The sequence below is a fragment of the Danio aesculapii genome, chromosome 14, assembly GCF_903798145.1.
Source record: "Danio aesculapii chromosome 14, fDanAes4.1, whole genome shotgun sequence".
NCBI classification, from domain to species: domain Eukaryota; kingdom Metazoa; phylum Chordata; class Actinopteri; order Cypriniformes; family Danionidae; genus Danio; species Danio aesculapii.
Genome location: NC_079448.1, coordinates 49,290,287 through 49,315,885, shown reverse-complemented (window position 1 = coordinate 49,315,885; position 25,599 = coordinate 49,290,287). Strand labels below are relative to the sequence as shown.

The 25,599-nt window shown below is 32.2% G+C and overlaps 1 protein-coding gene across 1 annotated transcript in view; it reads left to right on the top strand.

Annotated features, from left to right (window-relative positions):
- Positions 1–25,599, top strand: part of fstl5 (follistatin-like 5) — a 343,175-nt gene that overhangs the window by 74,522 nt on the left and 243,054 nt on the right. The window contains 1 exon segment of the mRNA XM_056472163.1: positions 6,526–6,556. Within this exon segment, the coding sequence (XP_056328138.1) occupies positions 6,526–6,556 (31 nt within the window).

Here is a 25,599-nt window from a genome sequence, read left to right as displayed (position 1 = left end):
CGACAGCACTACCTACTGTGCCCCTGCGTTGCCCTATTTTATTTTATTTTATTTTATTTTATTTTATTTTATTTTATTTTATTTTATTTTTTTTATTTATTTATTTTTTTTTATATTTATTTATTTATTTATTTTTAATTTATTTTTTTATTTTTATTTATTATTTTTTTTATTTTATTATTTTTTTTTATTTTTTATTTATTTTTTTATTTATTTATTTTTTTTATCTTATTATTATTATTTTTTTTAATTTATTTTTTTAATAAAAAAATTAATTTAATTTATTTTTATTAATTATTATTATTAATATTTAAACAAAATTCTGCACACAAATAACAAAAAAATATCTGCAGTTTCTGTCTAGCCCTGCTAATCATTACATTTGTGCATAATGGTAATTTTTTGGTACATTATGTCATTTGAGTGGGTCATTTCAGTGTCATCAAGCCATAGATTTTTATTTTTTTTGGCCGGTTCAGGCAAATGAAATGTGTTTGAAACGGGGAGGGAGGTGTATGCAGGGTTGAGTCAGTTTTTTTTTCTTGCACGGGCACAGAGATAAGCGGTGACCCCATTAGCTTTCCCTCAACTCGGCCTGCTTCAATCATCATGAGTAATTCAGCTTATAGTATGAAGCTTTGTCCTGCCAATCTCCTGTCAAAGCCAAAGGTTTAATTCATATTAGCCCCGCCCCTCCACATGGATTAAACTCCGCCCAACATTTAGACCAATCAGATAAAAAAAGCAGATGTTTGAGTGACAGTTGGAGCACGTGTTTAATGAAGCCAGGAAGGCGGGGTCTCATATGATCTTATTATAGCCAGGATTTCATTGCTGTCGTTCAGTTGCGTAATAATTGATGTACAATTGATTCCGGGAAGTTAATCTATTCATAGAGACTCAAAGGTCTGCAGAGCATCACAGCAGAATGAATGAGCTATTGCTATTTTTAAATGCGTTCTGTATATAATGTCAGAATATGGAGTCGAAATTTAGTATAAATATTCTAAAGCCTTTAATTAAGGCACATGCACAGTAAAAAAATATTATAAAATGTCACGACAATAAATGTTACTTATTGTAATTGTTACTGTATTAAAGTTTAATAAATTAATCCGATTTTAACTACATTTTTTTTTTATTATACAAAGTTTAACTTAATATTTTTAGTCAATTTGATTGATGTAAAAAAATATAATAATGTATTTATAAAAATTTCAGGCAAAACAGAGACAATAACAAGCAACTTAACAGAACAGGGTGAGAGAGGAGAAAAATAAATTGTAGTAATAATAAATTGTAGTAATAATAATGATGATGATAATACTACTACTACTACTACTACTACTACTACTACTAATAATAATAATAATAATAATAATAATAATAATAATAATAATAATAATAATAAATAATAATAATTAACAATAATAATAATAATAATAATAATAATAATAATAATAATAATAATAATAATAATAATAATAAATAATAATAATTAACAACAATAATAATAATAATAATAATAATAATAATAATAATAATAATAATAATAATAATAATAATAATAATAATAAACAATAATAATAATAATAATAATAATAATAATAATAATAATAATAATAATAATAATACTAATAATAATAATTAACCCTAATAATAATAATAATAATAATAATAATAATAATAATAATAATAATAATAATAATAATAATAATAGTTTTAACAAAAGTTTAAAAAATAAAAGAAAAAAAGAGGTCAATAAAATAGCATTTTCACACACCACAAACCTTCACAAGATCTGACCTTATTAAATCATCCCTCTGATGGATATGGAGGTTATGTTTAAACACATATGCAATAAAAATGGATCCCACCTCTCATGAAATAACCAACCCAGCTGAGGCTCGAACCAGCGACCTTCTTGCTGTGAGGTGACAGCTTTACCTACTGCGTCACTGCGTCGCCCTGTTATTTTATATCTCTATATTTATTATTTCTTACCTATTATATTATTTCAAACTACTAAAATGGCAATAAAAGTCACTTTAAATTGAATTTCCAACATCAAAAGTCAACACAGCAGAGATCAACATCACATAATGCAATTCACAACCGTAAATATACAGAAAACAACTGTGAATCACAAAATACAGGAACTGTTCATTAACAGATATACTTTTTATAGTGTAGATATTTGAGTGATAGGAAGGCGGGATCTCATATGATCTTATTATATAGCCATGATTTAATTCCTGTAGTTCAGTTGTATAATTGATGTCAAATTGATTCCGGGAAGTTAATCTATTCAGCGAGCTTCAAAAGTCTTCAGAGCGTCACACAGCAGTATGAATGAGCTGTTGCTCTCGACTGCTGCAGGAATGCGACTTTAAGATATCCTGAAATGAATAACAGTTCAGGGCAATTATACTCCTTTCTCGGTACGCTGAATCAAGAAATAACCACTGCATACTTATTTCTTAAATAAGAACTGCAAGGTCAAAGGAAGAAAGATGTGAGGAAAATGTATGAAGGGGAAAAAACAATTTAAAAGGTGACAGAGACACCATTCCTGTACACAGGCTATGAGTAATACACTGTAAGTGCATAATTGAAGGTGTTTATGTTCAGGTTATGAAAGTGCTGTGTCTGGCACTGGAATGGGAGAAGGCTTGCGGCAAGTTTGCTTTCCTCTTGGATAGATTTCGACAAATGGCTCTAAAATCCTCGGAAAACATAGAGAAAGCTTGTCATTTGCTGCCTTATAGTAATCACTAGAATTTAGGATCCATTCATCAGACATAAATAATCACTCTATGTATCCATATTATCCCAATGATCTATTTATACTGGAACCAGCTACTGGTATATTTACTGATTTTACACTGCATTACTATACAACCAAATATTGTCTATAGACACAATATGTTTACAGATGCTCAATAGAAGTCGCTGTCAAATACAAAGGAGAAGTTTGGTAGATGAAGACATTTTTTGTTGAAGGCAAAATTGTTATTCTGCTTTAAGTGCAGTTTAAAGGCTTAACTAGCTTATTAATTACACTCAAATAGAGATTTTTGCTGCTTGTTTAAGCTAATTTAAAATGAGCTAAAACAACACAATTCTTGAGATTTTTTGGGACAACTTAATTGTTTGTTTAATCTACTTAAATTTGTAAAAACAATTAAGTTCACATAATTCGAGTTGTGACAACATGAAGGCATTGTGCAGAACGAGCATTCTTTACTGTGCAGGTAAGTCAGTAAACATCAGTGACTTATACTGTACGCAATCAAAAGATTATATGTGTATGTATACTTTATTAGGCCACTTTTTTAGGTACACCTTACTACTACAGTGACTCCATTTTGGCTTCAGCACTGTTTTAATCCTTCATGGCATAGATGGCAACAATTTCCTGGAAATATTCCTTAGAGATTTTGTTCCTTTACATGAGAGCATCACGCAGTTTCCTGCAGATTTGACAGCTGCACATCCATGATGCGAATCTCCCATTCCACCACATTCCAAAGGTGCTCTATTGGATTGAGCTCTGGTGACTGTGGAGGCCATCTGAGTACTGTGAACTCATTGTCATGTTCAAGAAACCAGTCTGAGATGATTCACGCTTTATGACATGGCGCTTTATCCTGCTGGAAGTAGCTATCAGCAGATGGGTACACTGTGGTCATAAAGGAATGGAGATGTTTAGCAACAATACTCAGGTAGGCTGTGATGTTGGCACGAAAGTGTGCCAAGAAAATTTTCCCCACACTATTACACCACCACCACCAGCCTGAACCGTTGACAAAAGGCAGGATGGATCCATGCTTTTATAATGTTGAATGTTGTTTGGTCTTCTGCTGCTGTAGCCCATTCGCCTCAAGGTCGGATGTGTTGTGCATTCAGAGATGCTCTTCTACAGACCACAGTTGTAACGAGTGGTTATTTGAGTTACTGTTGCCTTTCTATGAGCTGGAACCAGTCAGGCCATTCTCCTCTGACCTCTGGCATCAACAAGGCATTTGCGCCCACAGAACTGCCGCTCACTGGATATTTTCTCTTTTTCAGACCATTCTCTGTAAACCCTAGAGATGGTTGTGCATGAAAATCCCGATAGATCAGCAGTTTCTGAAATACCCAGACCAGCCCGTCTGGCACCAACAACCATGCCATATTCAAAGTCACTTAAATCACCTTTCTTCCCCATTCTGATGCTCGGTTTAAACTGCAGAAGATGGTCTTGACCATGTCTACATGCCTAAATGCATTGAGTTGCTGCCATGCGATTGGCTGATTAGAAATTTGAGTTAATGAGCATTTGGACAGGTGTACCTAATAAAGTGGCCGGAGAGTGTATATGTATATAAGGATATACAAGTACAAGTAAAAAAATGTGACAAGCATTTATGTGCTGCATGGCGTACATAGGTTGGTTATCCAAATCTGACCAATCAGATGGCACCGTTACTACAGTATCCTCTTCCCCGCCTCTCCATTAGGTGCTGTTAGCTGAACCTAGAGCTGAAAATAAACACTAATGCTGGGGGACAAGAAAGATGAAAATGACAATAGACATCAAAATATGATCATAACATACATTTTAAATAGCTGATAAAAGTATTTTGCAAGTTATATTGTAAAAAACATGTTATCACCTTTGTAAATATAAAAAAAAATTTATACAGCTAATAATTTTGCCTTATGATATATGGAGTCATTATACTACACACATTATATATATATATATATATATATATATATATATATATATATATATATATATATATATATATATATATATATATATATACACACACACACAGCTGAAGTCTGAATTATTAGCCCCCCTGTTTATTTTTTTCCCCAATTTCTCTTTAAAGGAGAGAAGAATTTTTCAACACATTTCTAATCATAATAGTTTTAATAACTCATTTCTAATAACAGATTTATTTTATCTTTGCCATGATGACAGTAAATAATATTTTGCTAGATATGTTTTATATTTAAGACATTTTTATACAGCTTAAAGTGATATTTAAAGGCTTAACTAGGTTAATTAGGTTAACTAGGCATGATAGGGTAATTAGGCGAGTTATTGTATAACGATTGTTTGTTCTGTAGACTATCGAAAAAATATATAGCTTAAAGGGGCTAATAATTTTGACCTTAAAATGGCTTTTAAAAAATGTAAATCTGCTTTTTTTTCTAACCAAAATAAAAAAAATAAGACTTTCTCTAGAAGAAAAAATATTATCGGACATACTGTGAAAATTTCCTGGCTCTGTTAAGCATCATTTGGGAAATATATATATAAAATTAAAAAAAAATCAAAGGACGGCTAATAATTCTGACTTCAACTGTATATATACATTTATTATTATTATTATTATTATTATTATTATTATTATTATTATTATTATTATTATTATTATTATTATTATTATTATTATTATTATTATTTTGCATTCTCTCACAAATAATTGTATTCACCCAAGAACCTTTTACACTTCCACAACCACAACTTCTTGAAAAAAGCTATTACATTCTCCCAAAAAGTATATATAATTTGGTTTCTTAAGCAAAAATATTGCATTCTCTTTCAAAGATTCTGCTTTTCTCTTCAAAACCCTCTGTTCTGTCACAGAATGTCAGCATTTTTGCAAAGTTATTACATTTTCCCAAGAATCTGCATTCTTTAGCAAAACAAATGCTTTCTTTTAAAAAAGAAACTATTGCATTCCCTCAAGAAACTTTGTATTGTAATGTAAATCATTTGTATTCAAGACTACTGTTCTCTCACAAAAGTTTAGCATTTTATTAGAAGCACTGTGTTCAGTCTCAAAACATTTGAAATCTCCTACAAAACTAAATTGTTTTTCTAGGAAACATTTCATTCTCACACATACGTTTACCTAGGAAAAGCACCAGGTCTTACTGCAGCACTTCACATTATTTCACATTCATATCAACTTTAGTTACATAAAAAAATAGCAAGTGGAAATAATTGTGTTATTTTTAAAATCAGGATAGTAATGACTTGAATAAAATATGAGCAACTTTAGCTTCTGGTTTAAAATTTTGCTCCACTTTTGCATTTATTTTTCATCCAGTGACACAGTTATATGTCTTCCTTAGTAGCAAAATGACAGCTAACATTAACATTTCCCATTTGTCTCTTTAACAGTGGAATATGGCATCCTTTAACCTTTAGAAATAGACTCGCTGAGAGACTGCTGTACCCCGGCTGCTCTGAATGGATGAATCCTTTAACTCAGACTGACAAATTATTCAGCCACATACATTTTCTAAGAATATTCAGACTTTGCTATGGCACTGTGACATAAGAAAGGTCTAAAATATTCGTCCGAGTTTGGAAAGGTTTAGAAAAGTCAATTTAAAAAAAGTATAACCGGGAATCAGGTGTGTTTTGGTTGCGCAATATCCAGTGTGTGATGTCTGACTATACTGTGAATGTTTTGTAAGTATTGTTTTTTCTCTCTCTCTGTGTTCTTGTTCCGGCAGGATGGGATCTCAGAGAGTTTACGAATGAAAGGTATGTACATTTTCTGTTTTTCTGTCCTTCCCCTTTCACCCAATTGTAGAGGAACTTTATTGAAGGTTATTTTTGCACTGGATCAAATTAAATAACGCAATTGTCAATTTTAATCTTATATTTGTGAGTTTGTATTTATTAAATTTGCAATTGTAAGAAAAACATCAGATTTGTGAGAGATGAATTCAAAATTCTAAGATATAAAGGTAAAAAGTTAATATTTAGTAATTAATGTCCCTCAGTGTCATGTTCATATCTTATAATATGAGTTTATAATTTGAGTTTGTTTCACAAGTCTTACAATTGTAAGTTGCAAATATGAAAGTTTTTGTGATAATCTGAGATTATATTTCACAAAACTCAATTATTTTTGCTATTCTGAGTTTAAATCCCACAATTCTGCATTCATATCTTGCAGTTCTCACTGTTTCTGCCATTGTCACTTTCTTTCTGCAGTTCTGACTTTGTACAGTATCTCGCAGTTCTCACTTCATCTCTCACAATTCATGTTATTTGCCGTTTTGCTTTTTTTTTTGGCAGTTATCACATTAATAAATATTTAACCCACAATTATCTGTATTACAAATATATATTGAGCAGCAGATATTACAATTTTATATTACTCTAACAAACTGAATTTCACAAACTCACACTTCTTGGAATTCTAGGTTTATATCTCAAAAGTATTTAACAAATCTCACATTTCTTTGCAATTTTTCTCGCTATTCTAAATTCATATTGTGCAATTCTCACTGTTTTTGCAATTCTAAACTCATCTCACAATTCATATTTTTTAGCAATTTCAAGTTCTTTTATTATTATTATTATAATTATTATTATTATTATTATTATTATTATTATTATTATTATTATTATTATTATTATTATTATTATTATTATTATAATTATTATTATTATTATTATTATCATTATTTAATTATATTGTTTATCATTTATCATTTTGAATGTATAATAATTTTTTTAAATAATTTATTTATACAGTTATGTTGTATAATCATTTTATTTTATTATTTTTTGTATTATATTATATTTAATTTAAATTTATATTTTTTTATTTAATGTTATTTTATTTTTAATTTATCATTTAATTTTGAACGTATAATTTATTTTATATAATTTATATAATTATTGTGTATAATTTATTTTTAATTATATTAGATTATTTGTTTTAGAATTTTTTTAACTTTATTATATTTTGATTTTATTATATTTTATTTTATTTACATTTATATTTTTTATTTAATGTTATTTTATTTTATTTTTAATTTATCATTTAATTTTGAATGTATAATTTATTTTCATATAAATATTTTTTATTATTATTTTGCATAATTGTTTTTATTTTGTTATTTTATGTTTAATATTTTTTCTGTTATTATATATATTTTTTCTTTTTCTTTTTTCTTTTATTATTATTAATTTTATTTTACAATTTGCAGAGACGATATGCAGAGTTAAAAAAAAAAAAACGTGTTTATAACCTTAAGGAAAAATGTATTCTGAAAAAAAAAACGAAGGTGATATGAAAACAATTTAGTACAATATATAATCACTGAACAATCCTTTTTTTTTTTTTTTTATTTATTTATTTTATTATTGGCATTAGACTGTATATGTTATATATGTTGTTGTTACATGTTGTTGGCTTTTTGTGCAGGTTTGAGGGACCTGTGGACATTTTGAACTATAGAGTTTATATATGAATCCGGTCACATTTTATTTTAACATACTGTACAATTCACACTATTAACAAACCATTCACTAATTTAAGCTCAATAAACTACCAATTAGCTGTTTATGAATAGTTAGTAAGGTAGTAATTGGGTTTAGGTGTTGGGTAGGATTAGAGATATAGAATAAGCTCATACTTTATAAGTGCTAATAAACAGTTAACATCTTAATAATATGCTGGTAGTAACCTGGTAGTAAATGTTGTGAAGTGTTACTTAAACTAAAGTCTTACCATTAATTCATGCTAAGTTCCTTACTGAATAATCTTTTAAATCTATTAAATAAAATACAATCTAGTATATTTTTATCTTCTCACACAGCCAGAAACAGTGCGTGACAGCAGTGTTTGGACTGAAAGCATGTTTGTTTTGCATGCAGCAGTATTGTGTGTTCAAGCAGACCGTATAAAACCACATTAATTATCATGCTAGCAAACAGTCTGCAGTTCGAGCTGTAAATCATGCGCTGGCCATTGCCCAGCAGTCATCAGTAATTAAGACGGCACAAGAGTTAGTCAGAGGATGCCAAGATCCTACAGAGATGTGAAAAGAGATGTCATTTCTCTCCTCCGTCTCAGTGTGAGGTGACGTCCAGCATAAATCTGATCTCAGGTCAGCTCAGAAGGGCTTGTATTAGGGTAGTATACAGGTAATATGATCAGACTTTAATAGAGAAGAGGACTGTATTACCGTGGAAGGTCAACGCTGAGCTAGCATTGTGATAAAAGACAGGATCTTCAGCTATTCTGTCTTTGTCTTTTGTGCTGTAGTCTATGTAACATCAACACAGACATCAGATTTACTTTCTTAATGCACATTTTTGCATTATTATTGATAGTTTTACATTAAGTTGATCTATAGGTTGCCCTTCCTCTAAAATAACTGAGCTGGTTTAATGACATGCACAGGTTTTTGATAATGCACAGATTAAAAGAATAATCAGTCATTATTTTAGTTGTCAATTGACACTTCATGCCTCAAATCTGTTCGGATAGCTGAAGTAAAATGGCAAATTGCATTGTTGGGGATTATAATTTGAAACACTGTACTATCATTTATATTATTTTATTTTTATTTTTTTATTTCAATGTATTTATTTATTTATGCATTTATTTTATATTTATTTATTTATTTATTTATTTATTTATTTATTCATTCATTCATTCATTCATTCATGTATTTAGTCATGCATTTATTTTGTTTTTATTAAGCATTTATTTATGTATTTATTTTATTTTAATTTATTTATTTTAGTTATTATAGTTTTGCATTTATTTTATGTTATTAAGCATTTATTTGTTCAATTATTTATGAATTTATGTTATTTATAATTTTCTTAAACGTATTTATTGATTTATTTAATCATTTAATTGTTTATTTATTTATTTGTTTCTGCATTTATTTCTGCATTTATTTAGGTTTTTTTTTTGATTATTTACATTTATTTATGCATTATATTTTTATTTTATTTTTTTGTATTTATTTATTTAGTGATTATTTAGTCATATTTTGTTTTTATGATGCATTTATTTATGTATTTATTTTATTTTAATGTATTTATTTATTTATACATTTATTTTATTTTGTATTTATTTATTTATTTATTTATTATTTCGCATTTATTTCGGTATTTTTTATTTTATTTTTATTTATATTTTTAATGTATTCAATTGTTTTATTTTATTATGTATTTATGCTTTTATTTTAGTTTTTTAGATATTTATGAGCTGACTTAGTTGCTTTCTCTGACAGAAGCACTCAATTGTATTGCATTAAAATGCTATAAATATAATTTGTCTACAAAATATAGATATATTCAAACTTTTTAAAGTTTTAATTTTCATCTCTAAAAAAATATATTTCAAACAGGCGTAGAATAAAATGTATAATTTATTTATTTATATGCATTATTACATTGACAGGGACTAAGCTGAAAAAGAAAATAAATGAATGAATGAATATTATTACATTTTATATATATATATATATATATATATATATATATATATATATATATATATATATATATATATATATATATATATATATATATATATATATATATATATACACACACACACAGTTGGAAAATTATTAGCCCCCTTTGACTTTATTATTATTTTTTCTTTTTTAAATATTTCACAAATTATGTTTAACAGAGCAAGGAAATTTTCAGCAATTATTTTGGCTAGAATAAAAGCAGTTTTAATCTTTTTTAAAAACATTATAAGGTCAAAATTATTTGCACCGTTAAGCTATATATATTTTTTAATAGTTTACAGAACAAACCATCATGATATAATAACTTAACTTAATTCCCCTAACCTGTCTAGTTAACCTATTAACCTAGTTAAGCCTTTAAATGTCACTTTAAGCTGTATAGAAGTGTCTTGAAAAACATGTAGTCAAATATTATTTACTGTCATCATGGTAAAGATAAAATAAATCAGTTATTAGAAATGAGTTATTTAAATGTTTATGTTTAGAAATGTTTAAAAAAAAATTTTTTCCGCTAAACAGAAATTGGGAAAAAAATAAACAGAGGGGCTAATATATTTATATATTTATTTATACACTTATTTATCTTTGATTCAAAAAAATTGTGTACACTAAACAAAGGTAAGTTGCATTGTTGTTTGTTTGTCACTCTTAGCGTTCTCAAACCTTAAGCAAATGCATGAGGTAGTCTTTTATTTTTCATATTACCTGAATAAAAAAACACTCGAATGGCTCCACTCCACTTCAGATGCAGCCTGGAAGATTATACATTTGAAGGGCTGTTCCAATTATTTATTAATCGTTTTAATTATTCAGTCTAATTACTCCACATTTAAGTAGATTAAATTCTGACTTGGGTGTATTACCTTAATGGAGGTTTTGGAAGATTCCTCCTGCGTCCACCTTGAAAGGCTCTTGATGAAGCTGATTCATTTCTTTTGATGAAGCTCATCCATTTAAACATTATTTCACTTTTTGAAGTACAGCACATTAAGCTAGCCAATGCATTCAGTACAGTCAATCCAAAGCGCTTAATATGTGACACTGAAAATGTTGGCTGATTTGTGAACTGGATGTGCAGACAGCAGCACATGAAATGTAGCAGGAAAGAGTGTGAGGCCAGCTGAAACTGGCTGTCAGAATTTGGGAAAAGAGAAAAGCTAAGACAGCATGCAGAAGCGGATAGCAGAATGCCCTGTAATTGGAGTCTTAAATGAAGTGGCTGGCATATTCACAGTTGCACTACACAAGCCGAACACAAAACATCTCGCAAACTGAGGGCCAAATCACAGCTTTTTTTTTTTTGGACTGAAGAATAGCTTTTTGTGTAATAGTATGAAAATTGGAAGTAATGTATTCGGACCACCAGCCACTCAAGACTATTACTCATAGCATGCAGGCAAGCTCTGTACTTCTTGCACAAAAGCTTTCAAAGACAAAGACCCTTTTTTTTTCTTTTTTTTTTTTTTGGAAAACGAAAATGACAGGCTTTGCCCGTAGAGCTCTTAGCATGCTCATATTCAGTTTAAGTCAAAATTATTAGCCCTCCCGTGATTTTTTTATTATAGTAAAAAAAAAAAAAAAAAATATATATATATATATATATATATATATATATATATATATATTTTTTTTTTTTTTTTTTTTTAATATATATATATTTTTATATATATATATTTATGACCTGACTTAGTTGCTTTCTCTGACAGAAGCACTTAATTGTATTGCATTAAAATGCTATAAATATAATTTGCGTACAAAAAATAGATTTATTCAAACTTTTTAAAGTTTTAATTTTCATCTCTAAAAAATATATTTCAAACAGGCGTGGAATAAAATGAATAATTTATTTATTTCTATGCATTATATTATTACATTAAAAGGGACTAAGCTGAAAAAGAAAATGAATGAATGAATGAATGAATGAATGAATGAATGAATATGACATTACTGAAGTAAACACTGCTAACAAACTATTACTGTCATGTAGAACTTTTTGCCATATTTTCCGACAACATCTAAGAAACAGGCAGCTGTCAGTAAAGGACCACACACAAAACACACACACAAAACACGCACATACACGCGCACACACACACCGCGAAATGTGAAAGTTTTTTTTCTTTACGTTTGGCGAGCGTTATTACATTCTATAACACTCTCACCAGTCCTTGCTCCTTATTTGCGTCTAATACCCCAGTTTGTTACGGCGTACGAATGAAATGTTCATGAGTTAAAGTGAAACATCAGGTATACATCTGCGCTAAAATATCAAGGTGAAAGTCATCATAGCTTACGTAGAATAGACCCAGCTCCCAACTCAACTTTGAGAATAGATTAACGGCGATATTTTTTTTAATCGCACAATAAGAGTCTCGCGTTAACGCAGCACGTTATTGCCGATAACGGCCCAGCACTATATTTATATATATTTTTTTTTCCAAAAGATGTTTAATAGAGCAAGGGATTTTTCACAGTATTTCCTACAATATTTTTTCTTCTAGAAAAAAATCTTGTGTTTTATTTTGGCTGGAATAATAGCCGTTTTACATTTTAAAGTCAATATTATTAGCAATATAATTGCACATGTATTGTTATACTATGACTTGCCTAATTAAGCTGATTAATCTTGTTACAGTCTTAAAGGTGGTCTGTCAAGGAGAAGGAGAGTAACAATAATTTTGGATGAAACCCACATAAGCCAACACACAATAACAACATTTGAGTGAGGGACTAAAACCACAAAATAACTAAATGCAATAAATTGAGTTTTCTCATATATATATATATATATATATATATATATATATATATATATATATATATATATATATATATATATATATATATATATATATATAAAGATATACATACAATAAATATAACAGTAAATATTTACAAAAATATATTGAAAATCTTAATTGTAATTTGATAAGTGTGTTAAATTTAAAAATGTGTACTTTCACTTTCTCTTGAGTACATTTTTAGTGCAGTATTAGTACTTTTACTCCACTGCTTTCCTTCAACCTGCAGTCACTACTTAATTTTTTCCTGTCTATGGGGATTAGTAAAATCAGTCCTGTGATTCCAATCAAATCACACATAGAAGATAAATCGCCCCATAATGAACAACCTCAAGACATGGGTGATTTATAATTGCAGCAAACTGTTTGGAAGCATTAAAAGTGTCCAAGAAGATATCCAAAATTGTACACACATTGACCCAGAGACTGTTTAGATGCAGGTCACTGATGAAAAGATGAAGGATGTTTACTGTATGATGACCGAAATGGCCTTAAACACCCAGCAGAAGATGTCAACATGACGCTAGATTGACGTTGTACCCTAACTTTGTGGGGACGTTTCATTTTGTTTGGAAATAAAAATCAGATTGACATCAGAACTCAACGTCAGGCCAACATCAATGTCCAACATCCAGCCTAAAATCAACCAAACGTCTAATGATGTTGCAGCTTGAGGTTGTGGGGTTGTTACCACTATGACGTCTATCAGACATTGGATTTTGGTTGTCATACCTGACGAATAAATGTCAGTACTTGATGTCAATATGATGTTGATTTTAGATGTTGGCTCGACGTTGGATTTTGGGCACTTTCTAACACAACCTAAAAACAACCAAATATCATTGACATTTGACGTCATTATTAGACATCAAAATAATGTTGTCCTTAGACGCTGGCAAGACGTTAAATTTTGGTTTCCTGACATCACAGCCTAAATTTAACCTAATATAAACGTTTTAATGCCGTTGTGTGCCTGCTGGGCAACAACTAAATGCACTACAGAATGTTACGTTTACACACATCCACAAATAACATGTAAATGCAAAGGTTTTTAACAGCGTAGTACTCACTACTCAATACTCAGTACTTTTGAAAGGTCTACTTTTTACTCATACTTTGAGTATTATTTACAACAGATACTTTTACTCTACATGGTCTACATTTTTAGGCAAGTAATAGTACTTTAACTTAAGTATGATTCTTCAGTACTCATTCCACTACTGCATTCAAACACTAGAAATAAAGAAAACAAAACAACCTAATCTAATGGCCCACTTTCTACCCTTGACTACCCAAAAGATAAAACATACAACAATATAAAGAGAATATTTTACCTACACTATGATGAGAGAAAAACCAAAAATACAGTGGGTGGAGCTCCCCCTAACCTAGTGTGTCTAAGGTGATATGCACAGTGTATGACATCCTTACATGTTCCACTCTCCAACCTCAGAAAACAAAAGTGGACATGTACCAGAATGTAACACACAGACTGAACAGATTGAAATGATTTAATGACACACAACACAGCAATTCAAAGTGTCCCGGACCTCACGAGTAGCATCCTGTCATCACTTTTATGCCATGATGGCAGTGGCTGAATTGGAGACAGTGTGATTACATCAAGGGGGAGACGTCAAACAGCTGAGCAGCATCAGCCAATAGGAAGCCACTGTAGAGATAAAACCGGGAGAAGAGTGGCAAAAGGAGAAAATAATCATGATCACAAAACAACAGAGGGACGGAACAAACCTAGTTAAGCCTTTAATTTCCACTTTAAGCTGAATACTAGTGTCTTAAAAAATATGTAGTCAAGTATCATATACTATCATCATGGCAAAGATAAAATAAATCAGTTATTAGAAATTGGTTATTAGAACTATTATGTTTAAAAATCTTCTCTCCATTAAACACACTCACACACACACAAAAAAAATACAAAATAAATAAAAAATACAGGGGGGCTAATAACTCAGGAGGGCTAATAATTCAGACTTCAGTTGTATAGCACAAAAGCAGTGTCTGTTCCCCTGATCTTTCTTGATATTGTCTCAAGTTTGTCATTACGTTATGGATTTAATAATGCGTGTTCAGGGACGCCTCCTTGGCCTGCAGTTGATGAAATATTGTGATATGCTAAGGGCTTTAGCTCTAAATTGTATGTTAATCCTGAAATCTCTTCAGCTTCATTGGGATTCGTTTCCACTTTTTGAAATGGAACATTGCGTGTCTGAAGAGAATAGAGATTGCTGATAGATGTGCCGCTAGTGATCTTACTTGACATAATTATTTTTGGGCAATCCTTCATCTGGCAACTGAACACCCCATGTGTTCTTGTTCATGTACAGTCACTAAATGTTATGCAGATTCTGTGTGCTGCTTTATATTAAGTGTCCTTAGCTACTATGTATTTACATCAAAATATACACAGTAAAACCCAACAGTCAACTTTATCAAATGAAATGAGTGTAGTTAACTCAAAATCAGAATCAGAATCAGTTTTATTGCCAAGTGTGCTTCACACACACAAGGAATTTGTTTTGGCTACAGAAGCTTCCAGTGTACATAAAATGACAACACAAAATAAATCTGAAAAAATAAAATAATAATAATAAAAAATGATTAACATTAAACAGATGCGGTTAGTGAAGAAACCTGAAACCTGGATGTTGAGTTGTATGTGCAGATTGTTATAAATATACAGGTTATAAGGTGCTGTGTACAAGTGCGTATGAGAAAGTATTGCACATATTTATTGCACAGTAGGGGAAATTTAACTGTTCATAAGGTAGACAGCCTGAGAAAAGAAACTTTTCCTGTGTCTGGCTGTTTTTGTGCTTGGTGCTCTGAAGCGCCGACCAGACGGTAACAGTTCGAACAGGTAGTGTGCTGGGTGTGAGGCATCCAGAGTGATTTTGCGAGCCCTTTTACTCACTCTGGAAGAGTACAGTTCTTGAAGTGTAGGAAGGGTTGTGCCAGTGATTCGTTCAGCAGTCTGGACTATTCGCTGTAGTCTACGGAGGTCGGTTTTGGCAGCTGAGCCGAACCAGACGGTGATTGAAGTGCAGAGGATGGATTGGATGACAGCTGAGTAGAACTGTACTAGCAGCTCCTGTGGCAGGTTGAACTTCCTCAGCTGACGAAGGAAGTACAGTCTCTGCTGGGCTTTCTTCACAATAGAGTCTATATGAAAGTCCCACTTCAGATCCTGAGAGATGGTGGTGCCCAGAAACCTGAATGACTCTACTGCAGCCACAGTGCTGTTTATGATGGTGAGTGGGGGGAGTGCAGGGGGGTTTCTCCTGAAGTCCACTATCATCTCCACTGTTTTGAGCGTGTTCAGCTCCAGGTTGTAAAATTGACTGAAAGTTAAATTTACTCATTTGAAAAGAGATTTGAACTCAGCGTTGAAGGTTTGAGTTAATTAAATACCTCATTACTTCAACTTAAATGCAGTAAGTTCACAGTACAGTATTCGGAAAAACTCTCACAATTTTTTTTCACAGCTGCTGTGGTCATCAGGGGGCAGGAAATGCACCAATTGCAACAAATTAAGATTCAAGTAAAAAAACAACAACAAACATTTGGTATACAGTTAAAGGGGACACAAATACACTTAAGTTAGGGAAGTTTAATCAGCAAAACAAGTGAGTATACTAAGAGTATATGCAATTATTGATCCTAGGAAATTGTAATACCCAAACAGCTTTTGGAAAAGAGTAGGCATAGGGAGTATACATGCGTATAGTCACGACTACACCACTGGTGTATAACACCTATTTGTGTGACCAAAATCAACAGAGTATTCTTAGTGTCTTTGGCACTAATAAGAAAAAACAGATGCTGGTCACAGTAGTGTGACCAGATCCGTCAGAGGGTTGATGTTAACAAAATAATGCTATATAATGCTATGCTATAATATTTCAAAATTCAAGTCTCTATTCATTCAGATGGAAACACTTTAGTTTATGTAACAATTCACACTTTACCACTGGTTTATCTCCTGGCTATTATTAAGAATATTAACTGTTTATTAGCATTCATAAAGTATGATGTTATTTTACATAATCCTACATGATTCCTAAACCCAACTTCTATCTTGCTAACTATTAATAAGCAGCAAATTAGTTATTTATTGAGCTAAACATCTTAATTAATGGTCTGTTAATAGTGTGAATTGTACATAAAAATACAGTGTGAAAAAATAATAATAAAGTGTACAGCAAAACCATAATATTCCTGTAAGAACAGACCGCATCTGCAGAACTACCACTTCTCAAATTGGTCTTTGACCATTAAGACCTTTAATTTAATTCCAGGATGAGCTCTCAACCCAGTAGGAAAAGCTAATATTGAATTTCATGAATATGCATAAGCAGAAAAAGTCAATGAACCGGGGAGGGTGTCTAATTTCAACAACGGGATTTGCACATGGAAGGTAATGAATCTAAAAAGACTCATAAGGGAGTTGAGCGCTTCTGTTGTTGCTCTTAACAGATGTCGTCTCAGCAACATGGAGAGAACAGCCCGACACCTCTTGGCACACGCTGAGAGTGTTTTTAAAGACCCACTTTAGTAGTTCTTATAACCCATTTACAAGCCATTAACATAATGCTAATACGTTATTTAATGCTTGTCTGGTATTCAGATAAAAACACAATGCACAAGCAAATACAAAAAAGAGAGGAAGTGGAAGTGTTCTGTGAGGACTTTACGGTGTGAAAATGTGCTATATTCCACACATTCGATTTGTGTTGGGACAACATGAAGGAATTAAGTTAACTTAGTTTTTACAAATTCAAGAATTGTGTTGTTTCAGCTCAATTTAGTTTGAACAAGCAGCAAACATATTTTGTTTTGAGTGTGGTTAAGCACCAAAAATGTTGTTTCTCAGCTGTAGTTTTGGTGTGTCTAGCCTGGAGTCTTGCCAACTCAGTAAAGTGAACTGCAGTGGTGGAATACTACACTGAAAAAAATTATTCAAAGATGATTCCTTGGATTTATTCAATTTTTTTACGTTAAGTGGTTGTAAACAATTTATTTGGGCTGAAATTTGACAAACAAATTAAGTTGAACATTATTAAATGTAATTGTTTATTTAAATTGAACACAAATAAATTGTTTGCAACAGTTTTGCATGCAACACTTTTTTTCAGTGTACAGTAGTCAGCATTTGAAGTGGTTCAAAACATCAATGAATCATCAATGTTATCCGAAAACTATTGAACAACATCCATTTTTGTCATGGGGCAATTTTCAAAACCTTCCCACTTCAAATGTTGACTACTGTATAAGAATACACAGGTAAGGCAGACTATATGGACTCTATCATACACCTGGCAATAAGGTGCAAGACACGTAAAGCACGATTTATTGCTATTTTCAGACCAGCGCAACCCTAATTTTTACGTTTTGCACCACGTTAAGTAGCAAATCTATTAGCGCCACTTTATGGACTCATTGGTGTGCCGGTCTGGAAAGGACTTGTGTCAAGGTACAATATTGGTTGCTAGTTTAAGGAACTGAAATAGACCACGCTATTGACCAAGTAAAAGCTGGTCTAAAGTCCAGCGCAGAGCGAGTTTGTTATGTGCCTATGCTAGTCCAAGCACTTACACATTGCTTAATACTGTACAGCAATACACATATCTTAACATATGAAAAAATAAAGGATTCAAATGCTACAAAAAATATTATTTACTAAATAAAATACACTACCTCCATGCCTTCATTTTTGGTTCATTCATGGCAATTTGTATTTGTATAATGTTATTATTATTAGCAGTAATATTTATTATATGCATATTTCTATTTGTTTTAATAAAAACAAGTTTAGATTTGTCCACCTGTCGAGTTTTGGAGACATATGCATCACTATATGGGGCATGAGAATAGGACATGTGTTAAAACTCACCACACTTCATGTTCATTTATTCGTTTACTGGAAATTAGAACTGAACTGACTTTTAAAGGGAATGAGAGACGAGATTCTGATTGGTTTAATGCACGTTATGCTCAAAACACACCCATAACTCATTGAGAGAATAAGCACAACCCTGTTAGACCATGCGCCGGGGCACAAACCCTATTTTTCTTAAAATAGCAAAAGTGTATTCGGACATGCCCTTGATGCTTTTGTGCCATTCACTTTAGACATAGAGCTCTAAAATAGACCCCAATGAATTAACCAGTTTAATCTCAAACAGAAAGTGTAATTATTTTATGTATTGTCAGAAAAGTGAAGAATTCATACACATTCATATGACTTTTATCTGAAAATGTATGATTTGTTAAAAGCATGCCTCCAAACCTCGCAGCGCCATATATTTCAGAATACTAAACATGGGTTTCTATCAGGGTACACACACCGGCGGCGCCCAGCCACGACTAAAGACACTGTTTATTTCTCTGCCGCACCACAAAGCGCCATCTGATTAGTTTCATGTTAAATATCATGCGAATGTGTGCGTCTGGTGAGTGATACTTTTAACTGTCATGTGCACGCCGTGTGCGTGCTTCTGTTGTGTGACCTGCTTAACAATACTCCACTACTCTGCACATACTCTATATCAAACATTTTTAAATACCTTGTATTTGTTTTTATTTTCTATTGCATAATTTCTATTTCTTCACATTTAGATTCTTATTGTTGTTATTATTATTTTTATTATTATTATTATTATTTTTGCATTCGTTGTTATTATATTAAGGTCATGTAATACTAAATAATGTATTGCCATGAGATAGTGTTGGAATAAACAGGACAAGTGTTTATTTATTTATTTATTTGTTTGTTTGTTTGTTTGTTTGTTTGTTTTTCCAACTCATTTAAACCTAGCTCAAGGTTTTATTGTGATTGGACAGAAGTATGTAAACCATACAGAAATACGATTTCTATTGTGCAGCACCCTGCAGTTTTTCTTTTCACAAATCTGCCTTGTAGGCATTTTTAAAAATCTCTAATATGTTACTGGGGAACGTTTTCTCATGCGTGCCATTTTATTTATTTATTTATTTTTGTAAATCCACAAGAGGCCACTGAGTACATTTCTGCCAATCTCAACATCCTTCTTGCGTTAGTCTGTAAGGGAAAAGCCAATCATTCTTCAGTGGACTCAAAACCCAGTTTGTCATTCATGGTAAGAAGCAAACTGGTCATGTCGAAAATGCCATCCATATGGAGCTAACCGATCAGCTGTATAGCAAAACAGGAACAGAAGTTGGCGGTGTTGTCAAAGCGCTCCAAAGCATTTGTTTTACACATAGAAGGCACCATATGTAGCTCAAGGCACATATTTCCCTGTTCTCAATATGTAGCCCTGAACACATATTACCAATGAGCCTGTGTTGCTTTAAAATGTATGCATGTTTTCTGTGTAGCTGCTGTAAAAGCTTCACCCTCTTCTGGTAAGGAGAGTGGAGCATGAGTTTATTTGAATTTAAAGAGACATTGTATTTCGAATCCTTGAAAAATGGACTTATATTTAATTATCTGGCACAGAAGGACCCCTTCAGTTTTTTATCAAGCCTTTGCATATTTGATGTTCATGTTTTTTTATGGTTCTGCATTGCATTATGAGAGCCATATTATTTTGGTATACTGGATCTGATCCATTTTTTGTTCTTGTATTTACCACAGACCCCAAAGTATGGTAAAAAGTCAATAAAAAAATAAAGAAAAAACATTTATATTAAAGGGCACATAGGTTACCCTTTAATATAGGTCTTTTGTGTCCCCAGAATGTGTCTGTCAAGTTTCAGCTCAAAACACCCATCAGATTATTTATTATAGCTGTTTGAAGTGTTTATTATAGCTGGAAAAAAGTTTTTGCTGTTTTTTTGTACTGGCCCTTTAAGGCTAGTCCTCCCCGCCCACCGTTCCCACGTGCCTGTCAGCAGTCGCCACCCTCGGCTGCCTCAGGAAGCAGATCTCACGTAACGTGTGTGATAAATACTACAGTAAGAACTTTAACAATCAGTATTTGATGCATTTTTTTGTGGATTTGTAACAATGAGTCACACACAATGTCATTACAAAGTGCACGCACACACACAGCGAGGACACAAACACATAGCGCAGACACATATACACACAATTTTATTGTGTTAAATTTGAAAAAAAAGGACTGGGTGTGTTTATTTCACCCCAATATGACACATTTCTGTCCAAACAGCTTGAAAAGTAGATTTGTCACCATAGCTGGCCTTTAAAAGTTATAAGTGTAAGATACTACACCTTAAAAATATAGAGTTTCACAAAATTCATTCAAGTTGTCCTAATACAAATCTATTAAGGTAACATAACTAATTTAAGTAGATTGAACATAAAACAGTTAAGTTTTTCAAAAATAAACCTCCAAAATTGTGTTGTTTAAGCTCATTTTAAATAAGTAGTTTGACCAAGCAACAATCATTTTTTGTTTATTTTTGTAAATTATTATTATTATTATTATTATTATTTTTAGTTATTATACTTGTTTTTCTAATCACTAAAGTTCAGTTTATGTATTTATTTATTTATGTTCCCTCTCAAAACCCTAGAACTCATTTGTTCTGCAAGATTTTTCAGAAGGACAACCAGAAAAACAGACCATGCATGTAGTCAACGTCGGTGGAATTGCTCAGAAATGGCTTAATGCTGTATGAATTAGCAGAGGGAGGTTTCTGCGGGGTGTTCAATTACTGAAGCGTGTGCTGCCTCATAAATAGTGTAACTCAGTGGGCCTTAATGACGGCTGCATTTTAATGGGGTTTAACTCCCCTCACTGCACAGATCTTACAGATTCCTCCTCCTGAGCTTGAATTGATCTTGTAACCGATGACTTGCCACTGCATTACTTTCCGTGTACACTATACCTACTGCTTTATAGGAACCAGTCTATAAGTGCATCTGGCTGGCCATTAGTTATAGCCGATGCGTTTACGCTTGGAGTCACTTTGTAAACTCCTAAAGTTCAGGCAAAAATCAATTACACCTAATTTGCATTTAAACAGTTAATGTACACTGAATAAAACGTGAACTCACTGTGTCTTTCTTTCAAAGTACGTTTTTTATATTGGATTAGGTGAAAAAATAGGGGTTTTCATTTTAATCTGTTTTACTCAATCTGTACTCAAAAATGAGCACCTTAAGAATTAAATAAAAAATAAAAGCAATTCAATTCAATTCAATTCACCTTTATTTGTATAGCGCTTATACAATGTAGATTGTGTCAAAGCAGCTTCACATAAAAGGTCACAGTAAATAGGAACAGTGTAGTTCAGTTTGTAGTGTTTAAGTTCAGTTCAGTTTAGCTCAGTTCAGTGTGGTTTAATAATCACTACTGAGAGTCCAAATATTGAAGAGCAAATCCAACGATGCGCAGCTCTATAGATCCCGAACCATGCAAGCTAGTGGCGACAGCGGAGAGGGAAAAAAAACTTCACTAAAGGCGGAAGTGAAGAAAAAAAAAAACCTTGAGAGAAACCAGGCTCAGTTGGGCACGACCCTTTTAATTTCTCCGCTGGCCAAACGTCTCGTGCAGAGCTGCAGTCTCAGTGGCGGAGGCTGGAAGCTGGCCTCAGCGAAGACTCGTCTGTCTCTGGAGCGTCACAGGAATCAGTCTCATGTTCTCCACTCTTCCATGACCATCACAGTAGCTGCTCCGGATTCGGCCAGGTCCAGGATATGGAAACCTTGGGATCATCTCGTCGTTGGTCTTGGATCGAATCAGTGACTCTGCATAGTCTGAGGGCCTCGGGAAGAGTATCCCCAGGTGGAAATGGAGAATAAAGACAATAATTAGCGTAGCTGCTGTTCATAGTGTATATAAACAAGATGCATAATCTGCGTGGAAGCCCCCTAAGTGGTGCACTAAGTGTATGCTTTACTGAACAGATAGGTCTTTAATCTAGTTTTGAAAAGCATTACCTTTTCTAAAAGTAGCACTTTTTTTACTATAACCCAGCAGATTATTTGTCATTTCAGATTATTATGTGACTACATGAAATACAGTGCTGTTTAAGCAATTTATTTTAAGTGCTCTTTATTTTTCATGCGAGTTTGATCTTGTGTGACATTTATAACCATACTGAAACCAAAAAAACAACAACAATAGCATAGCCTAATGTTATGTATTTATTATACAGGGTGGGCCACTTATATGGATACACCTTAATAAACTTGTTGGGAATTTCACTAGAAAAACAATGGTGTGGTTGGTTTTAAACGTAACTTTATTCTTTCATGAGTTATTTACAAGCCCCCTCACATCTACTAATGTGCCACAATCAGGACGTTAATATCACCGACCATTCCCATTTTATTATGGTGTATCCATATAAATGGCCCACCCTGTAGTTAAGTCTAAAGTACAATTTTAATTATTTTGATTTATTTTTAATTTGACCCATAGTAATTTAGTTAATTTGTGGTCTTAGTCGGCGACGTGGTGGCGCAGTGGGTAGCACATTCGTCTCACAGCAATAAGGTCGCTGGTTTGAGCCTCGGATGGGTCAGTTGGAATTTCTGTATGGAGTTTGCATGTTCTCCTCATGTTCGCATGGGTTTCCTCCGGGTGCTCCGGTTTCCGGTAATTGATTATGCTAAAATTGACCGTAGTGTATGAGTGTGTGTGAGTGAGTGAGTGTGTATGTTTCCCAGTGATGGGTTGCGGCTGGAAAGGCATCCGCTGTGTAAAACATATGCTGAATAAGTTGGCGGTTCATTCCACTGTGGCGACCCCAGATTAATAAAGGGACTAAGCCGAAAAGAAAATGAATAAATGCGGCTCAACTTCAGAGGTTGCCACATCGGAATGAACTGCCAACTTTTCCAGCATATTTTTAATGCAGCAGATACCGTTCCAGCTGCAACCCAGTACTGAGAAACACCTATTCACTTTCACACTCACACTTCATAGACTACAGCCAATTTTGCTCACCCAATTCACCTATAGCGCATATGTAGCGCACAAAGCACCCGGAGGAAGCCCACGCCAATATGGGGAGAACATGCTAACTCCACACAGAAATGCCAACTGACCCAGCCAGGACTCAAACCAGCCACCTTCTTGCTGCGAGGCGACAGTGCTAACCACTGAGTCTATAAAACTTTTTTTTTCACCTAATGGAATCAGTATTTTGATTAATATTAAATTACATGTTTCAGTTTCAACCAAATCAAAACTTTATAGTAAACAATATTTTTACTTTGTAGTTTTTTTGTTGACCACAATAAATATTTTTGATTTAGATTAAATTAAATGTTAAAGTTTTAACCAAATTTAAATTAAACTTTGAGAAAAAACTACACATTTTAGTAGAACACAGTTTTTCATAGCAGATCTTCTGAGAATGATTGAAGATAAACAATGTTGCCATCTAATGGTCGTTTGTTTGCTCACTGATGAATCTGGATGTTAATAAGAAATATATAGAGAAGTAAATAGTTGTTTTCAACCATAAAGAGTAAATCAGATTGCCTTTTAAAATTAATCTTCATGTAAATTTCAGAACTTCTTTAGTGAAAGAGGCCAATATTAAAACTATTGGTAACACTTTAGTTCACAATTCATGCTGTTCATTAGTAGTTATAATGATGGTCTTATTCTACATCTCTACTCCTCAACCCAACTTCTACCTTTAGCTAATTAGCAGTTTAGCAGTTTATTAAGCTAGTAATGTGAGTTAACGGTTTGTTAATACCATGAATTGTGACCTGTGTTACCAAACTAGTTTACATATTTTGTAATACAATTTGTCTACAATACAGTTTTTATTATTATATACAAGCAACATTTCTGCATTGTCTCATTCTGTCTCATTCTTTCACAATCTTTTTGGCTCACTCTCAGTGCTAAAAGTGATGAAAAAGAAAAGAAAGTGCAGCATTTGTTCCCTTTGAGAGGTCTGTTCTCTGTGTGTTGCTTGCATTTGGGTAAATGTGATTAAAGGCCTCTACAGGGAAACATTATTTGTACATGAAAAGCTTCCTGTCCGATTGCTGGAATATACCAACATTATGAGTTTGGAAACTGAAATCTGTCATTCTCTGAAGAAAATAACTTAAATGCTCTTGAGTATATCTTAAGTATTTTCCCCTAAAATAAAGTGAATTGCTTTACTTTTAGCATTTACCTTTTATTGATCTTCAAGGTTAGAATTGAGATTTTTTTTCTTGTGAATTAGGAATAATATATTATTAGTCATAAATCTAATGCAATTCATAAAACATATCGATTAGAAATCTTGAATGAGATGGTTTAAAATGACAAGGGCCTGATTTAACATCAACATAAAACCTCTTTATGCATTAATATACTGCCAAGATGACTATAGACATGCAGTATAAAAAGCCTCATCATGAAATAAGGCAGCACAATATTGGAGAAAAATCCATATTATATACACTTTTCTTTTTATTATTGTTCATAATATCTCACACTGCTCGTGTATTTTCTTTGTGAGCTGCAGTGCAATGCAGTCATGATAGTTTTATTAACAGAGTCAC